General features: G+C 47.0%; 2 protein-coding genes across 2 annotated transcripts; one reads left to right on the forward strand and one right to left on the reverse strand.

Annotated features, from left to right (window-relative positions):
* Nucleotides 1-3,974: 3,974 nt before the first annotated feature.
* Nucleotides 3,975-5,259, reverse strand: LOC108097893 (ubiquitin carboxyl-terminal hydrolase isozyme L5). Its single transcript, XM_017200432.2, has one exon. The coding sequence runs from the start codon at nucleotides 5,151-5,153 to the stop codon at nucleotides 4,143-4,145; it is 1,011 nt and encodes a 336-aa protein (XP_017055921.1). The 5' UTR covers nucleotides 5,154-5,259; the 3' UTR covers nucleotides 3,975-4,142.
* A 3,439-nt stretch (nucleotides 5,260-8,698) lies between these two features.
* On the forward strand, nucleotides 8,699-13,807 carry LOC108098123 (collagen alpha-1(III) chain). The gene is given in 4 exon segments (XM_043209572.1): nucleotides 8,699-8,769; nucleotides 9,191-11,923; nucleotides 11,958-13,362; nucleotides 13,365-13,807. Coding segments are annotated over 4 exon segments (4,410 nt in total). The 5' UTR covers nucleotides 8,699-8,727; the 3' UTR covers nucleotides 13,595-13,807.
* Nucleotides 13,808-17,005: the final 3,198 nt, after the last annotated feature.

A 17,005-nucleotide genomic window follows, 5' to 3' on the forward strand; every position in this document is an offset into this window, starting at 1 on the left:
GAGAAAAAATTGAAAGTAAGTAAGAAATAAATAATAAAGCAAAGACAAAGCATTCAAAAGATACGATTTGGTTTTACAATGGCTGAACTTACTGAGAGATCGGGATAATCCATAAAAGATCGACTGACAGAGTAGAAAGAGCAAACATTTATAGATCCGTCATCATTATTATCATGTAAAAGATCTATATAACATATTTCTTTGGGGCGGGAAGTTTACACAACATATTATATATTAAAATGAGCCGAATTGAGAATTTTTAACCGTTTCACTCGAAAATTGGAAGAGTATATGCAAAATTCAAATAAAATAGTTCTATATAATTAATATTAAAACAAAAAAAATATGGAAATGTTTTATATTGTGTGAGTGGATTGACTTAGTTTTTATTAAATCTTCTATCTGCAGATACTATCAGTAAAACTTAAACTGTTTTATGTTTTTTTAAGACCTTTGGGATCGGTAATTGCTACGCAGCTTCCCCCTCACACCTTCAGATTTTTCGGTTTGTCACTGGATTCGGGATTTCGCCCTCTCGAACATATTTTCGAGCATTCCATCTTGAACATGTGCTTGGTTTATTCAACAACCCCCTGCACTTTGCCCTTGTTCATTTATTTCCCATTTTTTTTTTTTTTTTTTTTTTTTTTTTTGGACAGTCACAGTTGCCAGTCGCCAGTTCGCGAAATCACAGCAGCACACACAACTTCCCAAAAAAAAAAAAAAAAAAAAAGAATACACAAAATGGAAACAAGAAACAAAACCCTGTACAAAAGGAGCTGGGGTAACATTTTTACATGTGGTGACGGTGACGTCGACATCACCGGCGGCTGACGGACCAGAAAATAAGCATCCTGGCTCATTCCACGATGCCCCACCGCACTTGGCCACTCCACTCCACTCCACTCCACCTGGATGTTGATGTTTTTGGCGTGCGGTAAATGGCAAGGCCGAGCACCACCCACCCACTCAACCCCGACCCCTTTTCCAACCAACCAACCACCCGCCCAACCACCTCATCTCATCTCATCTCACCGTAGCGTATTTCGTTACTTGGCAGTCACCGCGCAAATGTTACAGATATTTGAAATATTTAAAATGGCACGCACACACACACACACAGGGCACACAAATGTGTATGCACAGTGTACATGTGTGTGCCATCATATGTGTGAGCCTCAAGTGGGTGGGTGGCCCTAAAAGTTTCTCACCGAGACCTTTTTGCATTATTAATGGCAAATTTCAATTAGCCTTTTGCACTAAACGCAGCCAAGCGAGGGCAGTCCGAAAAGTTTACGATCAAATTTTAAAACTAACCACTAGTGTCAATGTTCATTAATTTATAATTCAAAGTTTTGTGCTTTGTTTAGGTCCGGCTTTTTAATGTGCGGTTTGTCCAAAAAATTGAAGGCATACTCGTATATTGCCAATTCTGTGGGAGCTGATATCCAGATATGCTTTATTGTTGAAATTATGGTTTAGGTTTTAGGTTTTTCGCTTTCTCCAGCTAACGTAACAAAAATTTATTATGCAATAATTGGAATAAATATGGTTAAACATTCCGTTAACAGACACTAATTAACCAGCTTCAAAAATGTGATTTTTTTTTGGTTTGGTCTAATATCTACCCTCTTTAATGCAAATTTGATGTTTTTGTTTTGTTTAGCATAAAAGTCAAAAGCTAAAAGTGTGTGTGGGTGCGTGTGTGCACCTGTGGACACATTTTAAAGCTGAGTAGGCAGAAGAAAGGACTTTCCCATCTCAACCACGCCTTCATTCAGCAGGGAAAGCACTTTGGGTTCACACACGGAAAAACTGCTGAAGCCACATTATCTACCAACATAAAATTACAATTTAATTATCTCAGCAAATATGAAGTTTTACTTTAATCATATTAATAAAATATATGATTATGAATGACTCTTTTTATTACAAACTTGTATCTAAACAAAATCCAAAAAACTGTACAAATGCAATCCATTATACACACTCGTACATATACTTTAAATACTTAATTAATGCAATAGCCATCTTAGCCAATATTTTCTGAAGTAAACAAAAAAGTGTGTTCATAAAAATGGTTTAATAGGCCCAATAATTGTTTGCTTCTTCGCACAGCGACAATTTATAAATTGTTTATGGTGGCGTTAAAAAAATAACTAATAACGAACTGTTATAAATGAAATAATTTAAGCAGATAGGACACAGTTATAGTATAATTTTTATTATTTTATTTTTATTATTCATGAATCTCAAAGACATGAAAATGAACATATACTGTATTTTCTCTGGGTGCTGCATTTCAGCCTCTGCAAACCCGCACTCCCATGGGCATGTGTGTAGAGGTAAGCACTTCCGCTTCCGCTTTCATGTTGGGTCCCCTCCCCCCCCTCCTCCTTGTCCACAGCCACTCCATCCAACTCTGTCGGCCAAAAATATGAAATGAAAGATAAGCAAACCGAAAATCAGCTCCACACACAGGCTTCAAAAGGTAAAGTTGCCCACCAGCCCGTTCGCCCGCACAGATCTAAATTATTTAGGGATAATTTGAGTGTGCAGCATTTTTGTTATGATTGCTCTGCTGCACTCATATTTACATATGTCCACGAGCTGAAAGAATGAAAACAGAGAGCCGAATGTAACAAAAGAAAATCCAGATGGGGCGGGGAAAAACGAGATGGAAAGTTGTGTGGGTGGGCGGGTAGAAGAATGTCTTTGGTTATTTTTGCGGTTTGTTGCTGTCTGTGTATGCGAATGTGTTTCCCTTTTATGGCAGCCGCTTGCCACTCCCACTCCCACTTCAATTGCCCCACCGCCTGTCCACCGATGTCCTTGCTGCTCCCCCTGATTTTGTACCCTTGTCCGGGTATCATTCTTTTGACCAGAAGTTCGCCACACGGTGGAGCTCCATGCAATACTTACCGATTTCTTGCAACCGCAGGAGCTTTTGACTGAGAAACGATACTGTAACCGGATTTGTTGATCTTAAATAAACTATCGTTTAACACATCTTTAAAAGTTCATTTAGCTGCCATTACCTATGACGTACAACATGATTTTTATGCAGCGCGTTCTCCTTTTCCCGAGCAATAAAAACTGGATCATAAGAACTTCCTTTTTTGGATTTCATCTGAATAGAGCGATGCAAACCCCACTTCCAGACTCAAAACAGTGACCTTGGGATCTTCAATGGCAACTGAGACCCATGGGTAGAACCCAAGTTATTTGTTTTTTTACTATTACCTTTAAAATGTAAGGAGTTGCTAGTTAATTATTTTTGCAGTTTTTTTTTGCGCTATCTATTAGTTTTTGAAGGGTATACCTGGTTAAGGTATCCAGAGTTGTCACTGTTTTCCCGGCGCCGTTGCCACCCCATCTCCGACTGCTCGGCCATCATCGTTGTCGTCGTCGTCGTCATCTTGTCGTGACTGTGCGGCTCCTGCGGCAAATTAAAATTAGTTGTTTACTTTGTGCAACATAAACAAATAAGCGCGACGTCCAGGCCCGGAGTATCCACCGCCGCCCCGCCATCTCCGTTTCATCCGGATGATGCAGATAGAGGCTGGAGTTTTAGACGGGCTCCGTTAAGTTGGGTCCATCGAAGCATTAAAAAGAAATCATTTATCACAGCGACAGACGGACCACCCGGATGAGAAGCTGCAGGAGCTGCAGGAAGTGCAGCAAATGCAAATTGAAAACCGGCGACAAGATGTGGGCAGAAGGTCGAGATGAGGGCCACTAGCCATGCTGTTTTGGGGCAATCCCAAATGGAACCTGTCACAATTCCGAGCTGCAAGCAGCCCTTCTTGAATGGACACTCGAGATTGCCATAAATCTGTTCATGCAATTTTCGGTTTTTCTTCAAATCAGTTTATTGCTTCTTTTTGGCATGCATTTAATGCCAGTGAATCATCGTAAACCCTTTAATCCCTAGAAAATCTCCACTGCGGCAAAAAGTTGAAGTCAGATTGCTCTATCTTATCACTTCACTGCGCTCAACATATTTATTTAATATAATCAAAGAAAAAAAAATTAAATTGAATTAAACAGAGCGAGCTTCTGGCTACCGGAACAAAAGTTCCAGTAATCAATAATTAAAGATTGTCAGTGAAGGGTTGTCTACCAGTTAAAGGTAGATAGGACTAGGGTCCTTGATTTTGCTTATGGTTCAGTCTGTTGGGAGCCTGGAACTGCATGGCCTGTTGCTTGGCCTTCTCGTAGATGGGCATCAGTTGGCCGGTCTCGGCCAGTTGCTTCAGCAGCTCGACGATGAAGGGCAAATAATTGTGGCGCCGGCGAAGATTCTCCTGTCGGTAGCGACGCTTCTTGTCCTGCTCGAACTTCACATAGGTCCTCAGGCTGGCAATCTCCGCCTGACGCTCCTCGTGGGTCAACGGCGATGGCTGATGGACGAGCAATTGGATCTGGCGCTCGTAGCACCGCTGGCGATCCGATACCAAGGCCATAAGGTTGAAGTGGATCTCGCCGACGCTGTAGCGCTGCATGCGGGCCTCAATGATGGGACGCACCACGTCCAGCCAGTTTTGCTGCTTCCCAACCTCGGCCAGCTCAATGGGACCCTCGTGCAGGCCGTCGAGTTCGTAGAGTCGTCCGTTTATCGGCATGTAACCCACAAAGTGGTAGATATCCTCGTCCTGCGGAGCTTGCTGCGTGTCCAACTCAAAGAGAACGGGTCGGGCGAATGAGTTGTGCACCTTGCGTATCTTGTCCTGGTAGCTCAGACAGAAGCCCCGGGTCTCCGGGTCCAGATTCTGGCAGAAGCTCTTGAAGCCGTTGAGAGTGCTGCCCAAATCGATGTCCGTGTGGTGCAGATTCAGCAGAAGACTGAGAAGGGTCTGAGTGGCGCAGGCATTGGTGATCACCTGGCGGGCGAAGAAGACGTCACTGCGATCCTTGACCACGCGACCGGCTGGCTTGTCGTCCTGCACCCACTTGAACAGGAAGATCAGACCATGGATCGGCTCCAGGTGATGAAAGGCATCCGCATCCAATGTCCAGATCTCCTCCACCTGGGCTCCAGTGCAGCCGAAGCCACGAATTAGCTCGGTAAAGACACCCGGATCGCTTTCGATCAGGCACCAGCTGGTGTCGAGCTCCTCGGTAAATCCGGCTCCTGGATTCGCTTCTGCCATGGCTGCTGCACCACAATTTTGCCCAGCTGTGCGTGTAATTTTAGAATTTTAAATACGGCAACGTCAAACAACAAACGATAAGCTAAACGATTTCGGTTTTGTTTGAAGTTTTTGTGTGCCACATCACGAATCGGAGACTATTCATGACTATTTGATTAATTGACTGCAAGATGATTTCATTTTGCACGCGCATTGAACCAATTTACAATGCAAAAGAGTTAAAAACTCTCGTCAATCGGGTGGTTCACTGGAAAAGGTAATGCTAATAAAGTAAAAGAGTTTTGCGACAATTGGAGCAATTAGGAGATTTATTTATGGATTATCAAAACTGGAGCTATTTAGGTTGTATTCGCATCTTATCTTTTTTTCGTGCTATTCTTATCAGTTTCCTTTTGCTAAGAAGCAATTTTAAAATTAGCCTTCATATTTGGGTTCTGGCTTTTAATAACCCGTCTAAAGATTATATGTATAATCGCAAACTCGGTAAAAACTTTCCCTTTAAATTCAGTGGGATTGCGTCTATTTATATTTATTTTCTAGAGGAAAGTTTAAATGTGCTTTTCTGACGGTTCTTATTTTGTTTTGGCTGTTTAAAAAAACTTTTTGCATTTACTCCTTTCATTAACGATTACGCTCCTCATCCTCCTCCGAAAGAATAAGGTCCTAATGAGCCGCAATCGATCAACTTTGCTGATATGTGGCTCACCCTAATGCTCATATATCCTCCTCACTGTCTGTGTGTTTGCGCCTGGGAGGCACTGGTGGGCGGACGGGGGCGTGGCAAATGGCGTCGCATCGCCAGGGGATTAACAGGCAGTAGCAGCGGCAGCCCGAGGGATAATAAGTGCATTGGAGCATCAAATCAATAAAACGCGCACACTGCCCACGCTTGCGACACACAAAACACACACGAACTCGCATGGGACAGTGGACACCGGCCACTGGACACTGGACCCAGCACATGGGGCATGCGGCATGGGGAATGGGTTACGGGGCATGGGACCAAGCGAGGATTGTGCGGGTTCCGTGCCCCCTAATGCCACTAAGAATCCGCTGCATCAGTGACTGCAATTGCGAAACATTGTTAATTTATGCAAATTTAGCCAACGCCGCTCGCTTTGTGAAACGCCAATGAGGCAAGAGAGTCGAGCCGCGGTTCCACTGGAAGCCACCACCACCGCACCACTGCAACCACCATCGGCATCGGCATCGTCATAGCCGCGACCATGGGCATGGCCAAAGCCGCGACCGCAGCGCCAACAACATTAACGGAGGAGCTAAAACTGCAACTGCAACAGCAACTGCAGCTGCCACTGCCACGGCCTCACGTTGCAAAGGGTCGGATCCGCAGCTTGGCCACGGTGGCCAAAGGTGGAAGCGAGGCAGCTTACAGGTCCAAGGATGGCCCTCCGGTACTCCGATGCATAATTTGACCCACCGCCTTGCCTCATTTGCATGCCGCCCCTTCGCGCCTACCCACTATTGCCCCACGGATCCGGCAGCCGACCTCAAAGCCTATTTGGGTTTGGGTCCACTCCAGCCACTGGGTTTCGAGCGAATTAGCACTCACCTAGCATGAAAGTTTCTCATCGATTGCCACTCCCCAACTGTCATAATATTAAATACAACTGCACACTGAAATGAAACGATTTTCTAGATGAAAAATCGTAATACAAAATAATAATTATAAAACAAAGTTGATAACAGTCCAAGAAAAGGCTTAATATATTTGTTAAAACATTTTTAACCAAGAATTGCAAAAGCACTACTGATATCTGTACATAACTTCTTATCTCATAAAGCAGAACTTTTTCCTTAAGATGAGATAGAAAGCAAAAAACACTCGCCCCAACTACTTTTAGATAATTAGACAATTTTTAGTTCATTAATTTTTTCAAAGAAAAAATGTGTTGCCTATTTTTACAGAACTCACTGAACTGTTCAACATATTTCTAGCAAATTACTAAATATGATTGCCCCTTTTTAATGCGAATTGGTTTTATTTACTCGCAGTGCATACATATTTGATAATACAAATATATGGCTAACTGTATTTATTGTATTGTCTAGACACACGAAAACCACAATGTGACTGCGCCTGCATTGCATTTTCCATTTTTCATTTTTTCCACCTCGATTTTTCGGTTTTTGTTGTATGGGCTTAACCGCATTAATGGTGAAAAAAAAAATAAAGCAAATTCCACTTAATTGTTCAATTTTCATGGAATTCGCCGGTGCAGGCTCAAAGGGCATATGCAATAGGCCAGGGACAGGGCGAAGTTCAAAGGATGCCGGTGGGAGTCTTCGTGGGATCCATGACAGATGTTAAGCGCACCTTTCGACCTCCGGGGAGTTATGTATACCGCAGGTGTCCATTTCATATGGTAATTGAGGCCTTAAGGGGAAACTTGGATTTCTTAATTGAAACGATGGCTGATTTCCGTTTGCATAAAATAATATTTAATGCAATAGCTTGGAAATCTAGCCCCATTGACTCGATAAATAAAATTTAAACAATGCATGCACATTTTAGAGTAGCGCCAATAACTTTTATAGCTTTTATACTTATCATTGTAAAAATGTATTAGCACAAAATTCTCATCGCTGGCGTGTGCTTGAAAATGTAACTTTGCTTAGCTTACACATTTTCATGGGATTACATTTGAGTGATCTTGATCTTTAGAATGTACGGCCTTTGATTGTAAATTTCAAGGGCTCCTCCAGTTATACAATATCGTTTGGATCGCTCAGCCTTTATCTCATCTGACAAGATCTGTCCCAAATGATATGCATTTCGGACAGCAGATCACAGCTGAGCCCTAATCTTAAAGAGTAACCGAGAAATACCCACTCTTATCGTGGTATTTGTGGAAAACAAGGTTCGCTAGAAGATTTCTCGGTCAAGTGGGTTTCTCCTGCGTCATTGGCCACAAAAATTGCACTCGGAGATCTCTCGTGGGGGCGGGCTGATGACCCCGAGAATTGGATTGAGTGAAATGAAACCAAGAAATGAAAAAATGCCGGTCTGTCTGTCTGTAGGTCTGCTCGTTTAATATCTGCGATTATGTTTATCCAACTAGGTGGGGGCAAATAAAGCAAAGACTTCAGTCAACGGAAATGCGCAGCCCGTTTTATCAACATTTACTTTGACGTTAGTGCTCGCCAAGATTAAGATTACGTATTTGATAGTCAAAACAATTGGCCGGAAAACATTGTTAGATCTAAGATAAGGAGGCTGACTCATGGTAACCATATAGTGCGTGCCAAATCGATATGGGATCACACCGAGCCACTATCATATGCAGATTTAACTTCCCCCAATTCTGGATTGGGAAAAGCTTTCCGATTTGTTGTTTTCGGCTTTACATATCACTTGCTCCGCAATACCATAAATTGGTTTGACCACGCTTATCTGGAAACAGAGCAAACAAGCGATAATCGTTTATTTGGCTACCGTCACCGGAGATTTGGCTCGGGAAGCTGCGGAGATTTTTTGCATAAAAACCGTGATAGCTGGCGTACAGAGGATAGTAACGATTCTTCATTCGAACCAAAAACACATCCAACGACGACGATGACAACGAACCGATCCACCAGACTTCTGGTGTTGCTAGTGGTAATTGCATAATACCGAAAACGCGGCCGGTATTCCGATTCAAGCAATTATTTCTTGCTGTCGATATCAGTGTCGCTATTTGTACCCATATTTTTTTTTTGCTGTTTGTTTGCTTTGGTTGTCTTTACTGACAGTTGTACATATGTATATATTTCATTGGAAATCACTCGGTGTGGCACTTGGATACGCGCACATGTCTCGAAAACAAAAAACCGAATCAAAATTGTGTCCATAGCTCCCGGGACTCTTATTACTTTGGATAACGTTCAAAGCGCTCGGCGACCAATCGAAAGTAACCTATGCAAGTGAATCGAAACCAGTGTAGTTTTTAAGCTCCCGAGACAAGAACAGTGCACCGATCCGAACCCATGAAGTCCACACCGACTAATACGCCCAACCCCCTGGGCCTTTTCTCTTGCAGTTGACCTCACTGGTGGCCAGCCATCAGGCGCATGCCGCCGCCGTCGGACTTCAGTGCGGCGGCAAGAGCGCCGTCTGTGTGGGACCACTGTCCTACCAGCAGTGCGTGGACGACCTGACCTTCGGTCCAGTGGTGCCTTGCCAACTGAACACGCGCTGCGTGACCGACGGTCTCGAGATCTGTGTGCCGGTTAAGTCGGCCGTCGAGGCTCCAACGGCGGCCGTTGCCAAAATGGTGACCATTACCGATAGTCCCGTCAGTGAGTCCGCTCCGCTGGTGGATGGCAGCTCCAGCGCTTCCATCGTAGAGATCTCCACCGAGGGACCGAGTGCCGCACCCAGCAGCGCTCCCGCGGAGACATCTGCCCCGGTTGAGACGACCCAGGCAGCGGAAGAAACCACCACACTTCCGGCTGAGACTACAACCGCAAATATCGACGAGACCACCACGGGATCGGAGGCACCTCTGGAGACGGAATCAACGATTCCCGGCGATGAGGTCACCACAGAGACAACAGCCGTGGACACCACCTTAGCACCAGGATCGGATAACACAGACTCAACCATCGAACCCAACACCCCCGTGGCGCCCGAGAGCACCACAACCGCTCCTGGAGAAGATGTCAATGCTCCCGCGGGCACTACCCTCGCTCCTGGTGAAGCCGATCCAAACGCGCCACTTGATCCCAACACCACCCCGGACCCCAACGCCCCCGAAGAATCTACTAACGAACCCGGTTTAGTTGACCCCACTGCTCCCGCTGAAACCGATGCCCCTGGAACCCCTGCTGATGTTACGACTGCTGCCCCTGGCACTCCTCCCAATGTTTCGACTGCCGCACCTGGAACTCCCGCTGACGGATCGTCTGTTGCTCCTGGCTCCCCAGTTGAAAGGCCCACTGCCGCCCCTGGCTCTCCAGTTGAAGGACCCACTGCCGCCCCTGGCTCTCCAGTTGAAGGACCCACTGCCGCTCCTGGTTCTCCAGTTGAAGGAACCACTGCCGCTCCTGGAGCTCCTGCTGGTGGATCTTCTGCTGCTCCTGGCTCCCCAGTTGAAAGGCCCACTGCCGCTCCTGGCTCTCCAGTTGAAGGACCCACTGCCGCTCCTGGTTCTCCAGTTGAAGGAACCACTGCCGATCCTGGAGCTCCCGCTGGTGGATCTTCTCCTGCTCCTGGCTCTCCAGTTGAAGGACCCACTGCCGCTCCTGGCTCTCCAGTTGAAGGAACAACTGCTGCTCCTGGAGCTCCTGCTGGTGGATCTTCTGCTGCTCCTGGCTCTCCAGTTGAAGGACCCACTGCCGCTCCTGGAGCTCCAGCTGAAGAAAACCCTGCTGCTCCTGGCTCTCCGGCTGAAGGAAACCCTGTTGCTCCTGGATCTCCAGCTGAAGGAAACCCTGCTGCTCCTGGCTCTCCAGCTGAAGGAAACCCTGCTGCTCCTGGATCTCCAGCTGAAGGAAACCCTGCTGCTCCTGGCTCTCCGGCTGAAGGAAACCCTGTTGCTCCTGGATCTCCAGCTGAAGGAAACCCTGCTGCTCCTGGCTCTCCAGCTGAAGGAAACCCTGCTGCCCCTGGAGCTCCTGCTGAAGGAAACCCTGTTGCTCCTGGCTCTCCAGCTGAAGGAAACCCTGCTGCCCCTGGCTCTCCAGCTGAAGGAAACCCTGCTGCTCCTGGTTCTCCAGCTGAAGGAAACCCTGCTGCTCCTGGCTCTCCAGCTGAAGGAAACCCTTCTGCTCCTGGCTCTCCAGCTGAAGGAAACCCTGCTGCTCCTGGCTCTCCTGCTGAAGGAAATCCTGCTGCTCCTGGAGCTCCTGCTGATGGATCGTCTGCTGCTCCTGGCTCTCCAGCTGAAGGAAACCCTGATGCTCCTGGAGCTCCTGCTGAAGGAAACCCTGCTGCTCCTGGCTCTCCAGCTGAAGGAAACCCTGCTGCTCCTGGTTCTCCAGCTGAAGGAAACCCTGCTGCCCCTGGAGCTCCTGCTGAAGGAAACCCTGTTGCTCCTGGCTCTCCAGCTGAAGGAAACCCTGCTGCCCCTGGCTCTCCCGCTGAAGGAAACCCTGCTGCTCCTGGCTCTCCTGCTGAAGGAAACCCTGCTGCTCCTGGTTCTCCAGCTGAAGGAAACCCTGCTGCCCCTGGCTCTCCAGCTGAAGGAAACCCTGCTGCTCCTGGATCTCCAGCTGAAGGAAACCCTGCTGCTCCTGGTTCTCCAGCTGAAGGAAACTCTGCTGCTCCTGGATCTCCAGCTGAAGGAAACCCTGCTGCTCCTGGCTCTCCTGCTGAAGGAAACCCTGCTGTTCCTGGAGCTCCTGCTGATGGATCGTCTGCTGCTCCTGGCTCTCCAGCTGAAGGAAACCCTGCTGCTCCTGGAGCTCCTGCTGAAGGAAACCCTGCTGCTCCTGGCTCTCCAGCTGAAGGAAACCCTGCTGCTCCTGGCTCTCCAGCTGAAGGAAACCCTGCTGCTCCTGGCTCTCCTGCTGAAGGAAACCCTGCTGCTCCTGGAGCTCCTGCTGATGGATCGTCTGCTGCTCCTGGCTCTCCAGCTGAAGGAAACCCTGCTGTTCCTGGAGCTCCTGCTGATGGATCGTCTGCTGCTCCTGGCTCTCCAGCTGAAGGAAACCCTGCTGCTCCTGGAGCTCCTGCTGAAGGAAACCCGGCTGCTCCTGGCTCTCCAGCTGAAGGAAACCCTGCTGCCCCTGGAGCTCCTGCTGAAGGAAACCCTGCTGCTCCTGGCTCTCCAGCTGAAGGAAACCCTTCTGCTCCTGGCTCTCCAGCTGAAGGAAACCCCTGCTGCTCCTGGCTCTCCTGCTGAAGGAAATCCTGCTGCTCCTGGAGCTCCTGCTGATGGATCGTCTGCTGCTCCTGGCTCTCCAGCTGAAGGAAACCCTGCTGCTCCTGGAGCTCCTGCTGAAGGAAACCCTGCTGCTCCTGGCTCTCCAGCTGAAGGAAACCCTGCTGCTCCTGGAGCTCCTGCTGATGGATCGTCTGCTGCTCCTGGCTCTCCAGCTGAAGGAAACCCTGCTGCTCCTGGAGCTCCTGCTGGAGGAAACCCTGCTGCTCCTGGCTCTCCAGCTGAAGGAAACCCTGCTGCTCCTGGAGCTCCTGCTGAAGGAAACCCTGCTGCTCCTGGCTCTACAGCTGAAGGAAACCCTGCTGCCCCTGGAGCTCCTGCTGAAGGAAACCCCGCTGCTCCTGGCTCTCCAGCTGAAGGAAACCCTGCTGCCCCTGGAGCTCCTTCTGAAGGAAACCCTGCCGCTCCTGGCTCTCCAGCTGAAGGAAACCCTGCTGCTCCTGGCTCTTCTATTGTTCCCGATGTGCCTGGTGGTGGTGCTCCTGCTGTACCCGGCGTTCCTGCTGTTCCCGACGTACCCGCAGGTGGTGCTCCTGCATCTCCCAACGTTCCCGCTGGTGGTGCTCCTGCTGTTCCCAACGTTCCTGCTGGTGGTGCTCCTGGTTCCAATTCTGGAGCTGGCACTGTTCCAAGTTCTCCGCTCAATCCACCAACTGGCCCTGTCGTTCCATCGATTCCTACACTTCCTGGCGGAGCAGGCTCTTGGCCTTGGCATGGTCGGCCGAGTGTTCCCATTCTGCCCCCGATCTGGAGGCCCCAGCTTCCTGGACAAAACGGCTCAGGTGCTGCGGCTGCTGCTCCGGGCAGTGGTCTGATTAATGGCGGTGTCAATCCACCCCATCGTCCGTTCTGGCCTAACTGGCAAAACTGGGTGAACAGCTGGCGACCAAAACGGCCAGTTACCAGCACCGAGGCTCCAGTCCAACCGGAAAACCCTCAGCAACCTGAGGAACCCCAACAACCAAGCATTAAAAATCCCGAGACTGCCGAGAGCGTAGAACAGGCAGCCCCAGCTCCGCCAGTTGCAGGACCTGCGTCCAACGAGAATGCCTCTGTTGAGGCCTCCAGTGAGAAGTCCAAGGACAAGCCAAAGTCTGCAGAGGATCAGTCCAAAGAGCAAAAGAAGCCCAGCTCCGAGGAGAAGAAGGAGAAGGACAGCAAAGAACAGAAGGAGAAGGACAATAAGGAAAAGAAGGACAAGGACAGCAAAGAGAAGGAGAAGTCGAAGGACTCCAAGGAGGAAAAGGACAAGGAGTCCCAGAAAGAAAACGAATCCCAGAAGGACAACGAGTCTCAAAAGAACGAGGGCGACGACGAGTTGAGCTCCAAGGAAAAAAGGAGTACGTGAAGGACCTGATCAAGAAGCTGAAGAAGGGTGACGAGTGCGACGAGGACGATGTCTACCCGGATGTCCGCGACTGCCGCAAATACTACCGCTGTGAGGTGAAGAAGTCGGGCAAGCACAAGTTCGCCCACCTTCGTTGCGACAAAAAGGAGCGCTTCGACTGGCTCTCCCAGTCCTGTGTGCCCAAGGACGAGGCCCGCTGCCTGGAGAAATAGGGGATTACAACTGCGATTCTGATGGAAGCTCGCTTCTTCGCCGCTTAACATCTGCTGCTTCCGTGCAATAATATTACAATCAACTGTATTCCTGTACTGGCAATGATATTCTATCTCAAACTCTGGTCCTACATAATTTATTTCACTATTTTAAAAACCCTTTATTTTTTTGTTATTCACAATAAATCTTGAACTTTATGAAAATCTGGCAAATCATGTGCGTTTTTCGAAGAGGTTATTTTGGATACTGCATTGTAGGTAAAATAAATAAATGAAAATTACATGGATTAACCAAGTGGTAATGTCTTAATATAGCTAAAAACCTTATGAAACGAATATTTATAATATATAAAAGAATATGTATAGGAAGAACATAATAAAATATATTATATAATATGTATTAAAACATATGCGCTCATCAGTAAGGCGTAATGCCCGAACATTGCTTACAACATTTTAAAGAAAATGATTTATATATTAAATATGTTTATATACTCTATTTCGTAATATAGTTTTCATTTTCCTTAGTATTATGAGTAATAAATAACAACGTTTAGAAAATAGTGTGAATGCATAATTTTTCCATATTGTCGCAATAGCAAACTTCAATTCCTTTAGAAATATTCGATATTATAATTATCATACTTAGTGCCATTGAACTCGCTTAAGCCGCAGCTGTTTCGAGTCTAGCCTAGTCACCACTTCTTGTTCCCAACAATTTGCTGATTATGCCCGCCAATCCTCCTCAAAAGCGCATAATGAGTGAAGGAACTTTGGCAAAGTTTCCTCGGTGCTCCTTTAAAGCATCTCACTTACACTTGCCAAGTTTTTTCACTATGTAAATATTTAGTGTAGCATAGAATTTTGAAGTGAAACGTAAACAGGAGCAAAAAAAAAAAAAGGGGGCGTTGAGGGGGAAAGTGCATTGGCTGGCTGGAAGGCAAACGGAGCCGGAAAATTCCCCCCAACTACCGCATTCCGGGCAGGAGTGGAGAGTGAAGCAGAGCAATACACTTAAGTTGATTCGCTGTCATCCATTGCAGCTCATTTATCATTAGACGGAGTCACACAGGACCAGGCCTGGCGACAGTTTCAGTGTCGTCTAAGCAGAACGAGGAAGGCGGTGTGGAGTTGAAAAGCGACGAGGAGTTGGGGAAGGATCAAGGACGGGGGACATGGGCGCGTCAAGAGCAAGCCCAACACTTTGCCGGGAGTGAAAGCAGGGGGACTACGACTACGACTCCGACAACGACGACGAAGTAATTCAATTTTTATCGTGGGTAATTTTGTAACGAGAAACGAAGCAAGCAAATGCAGTGGGTTTGGGGCATTACGGCTATATACGGGTGTGGGTGAAGGGGTGGGGCTGGTGGTGTTGGTGTGGGTTATAAAGGACAGACGCTGACCGTGCTGATAAGAGCGAGATGGAAATGTTATACAGCCACTGACACGAGAATTGCGGGCTGACAGCAAAAGCCAAGGCTTTAACCCTCCAACATTTTAAAGGGCTGCAAGGCATTATTAGCCAAAACATATTACGCTAAGATTACATTTACCGAAGAAGTCTACTAGACATTTTAAAGAAGGGTGCTATAAATGATTCACACCCTCTTATAAGGCCCTCAATTCTTGAATTTTGAATTGGTTTGTAAGGTGTCTCTACCTGGTTTAAATCAGATATTGTACTTCCAAGTTTGAGTTTTATCTCGGCACTTTATAACTCAAAGCAATCAAGGCTTTTTGTGGGGCTAAATGTATTAATATACTCGTATATGTTCATAGTTTGTAATAGATTTCTGCAAAATATTGAAAGTCAAATAGCCAACTTGCGAAAGGAAAACCAATCTTCCCAAATTAAATTTAAACGGTGTAAACCTAGTAATCGAGTTAGTTTAAAATAACACTTTAGAGGGTTAAGGGCAGAGCGAGTTGGGGTCAGAAAAAGATGGGAAGAAGGACGGTGTCGTGACACGGAGTGGTGCAACGCAATGTGCGACCATACGTTGAAAATTCAATTTGCCTGATGACTTGCTGTGGTTTAAATACGGCCAAAAAGCGACAGCGCACATTAAACTCATTGCCGCCGTTGTGGCCAAACGGATAAAAGGCGAAACGGACCGGCGACGGGCACCATGGCAACAGGACCGTGGTCCTACACGCCCGATCCACCCACCCATGTCCAGCCAGCTGCACATTATATACTTATGCATTCGATGCAACAAAAAACGATGAGGGGCCACAAAAAAACCAGAGCGGCAGCACAAAAAATAAAGCCAGCAGTAGCAGCAGTGCCCGCCAACAACAGAATGAGACAGCGGCGCGCGCAAAAAGCGTAAACTTTGTTAACTCCATTTGACAACACGGCGGAGTGGAGCAGAGCATAGTAAATGGGTGTACGGAACAGGGACGACGGAGGGCGGAGGACAGAGTCCAGGGTCCGCTGTCCAGCGGAGTCCCGAGACCGGAGTTCGGAATCCAGGCCGGCATCCAGGCCACATGGACCCACTTGAAGCCCGGCCGTTGATTGCATTTCATGCGCTTGGAAAATCAATTTTTATTTAATTAATGTGCCTCGTTGCATGCATTACACATATGCTGGGCTGATGGGCAAGGGTACTATATAAAGCCCTAGATATATAGGTTGATGTCCATGTAAAAATAACGTTGCTGGCAGCCCGAGATGTGAGATGTGACTGGGCTTAGATGAAGTTATCGGCTGATGCGAGGCTGCAAACAGTAATAGGGTTTCACCCACCGAGCTGACGTAACTCTATTTCTATGTTAATTCGACATACTTTTTTAAATCAGATCAGGGGAATACTTTTTTTAAAAAGTTGAGTTCTTTTTAAGCTTTGGAATTTACTTCGTTAGTTGTAGATAACAGGTTTGCTAACTTGATGGATTATGAAGAAACAATTTCAGCACTTCCTTCTGCTAGTATAAAATGTAAAATTTAAAAATAGCAATAATGTATGTGAAATTACCAGAACAAACTATTTATTAGGCTCAGACTTCCTTGTTCCATACCTACATATTTCTTTTAAAATCTGATAGCTCTCAACTATAAAAAAAAATGATTAAGAAATACATTATTAAGAACTTCTAACCACTCAACATAGTTTTATTGGTTATACTAACCCAAGACATCTTACTGCCTGGTTCCTTTGCGTAGAGCCACCGCTCACAACCCTCCTAAGCGCCCACGAATCCACCGCGAAGCCCTCCAGCAGCTGGGAACCGAACTGACCCACACCCATGGTGCCCAGAGCACCGGTCTGGCTTTGGGAATTCGAGGAGAAGCCAGTAACATCAATCAGCGATCCCATCTAAATGCCATCAAATGGCATTTTCCACTGCCGACTAACAGGGAGCACAATGACGCCGCGGGGAGTTTGCCGCCAAGCGATGGCT

Source organism: Drosophila ficusphila, unplaced genomic scaffold, assembly GCF_018152265.1.
Source record: "Drosophila ficusphila isolate 14025-0441.05 unplaced genomic scaffold, ASM1815226v1 contig_197, whole genome shotgun sequence".
NCBI lineage: Eukaryota > Metazoa > Arthropoda > Insecta > Diptera > Drosophilidae > Drosophila > Drosophila ficusphila.

What these genes read in the sequence shown, in the direction of transcription:
- LOC108097893 (XM_017200432.2), bottom strand. Translation starts at nt 5,153, where the DNA reads ATGGCAGAAGCGAATCCAGGAGCCGGATTTACCGAGGAGCTCGACACC.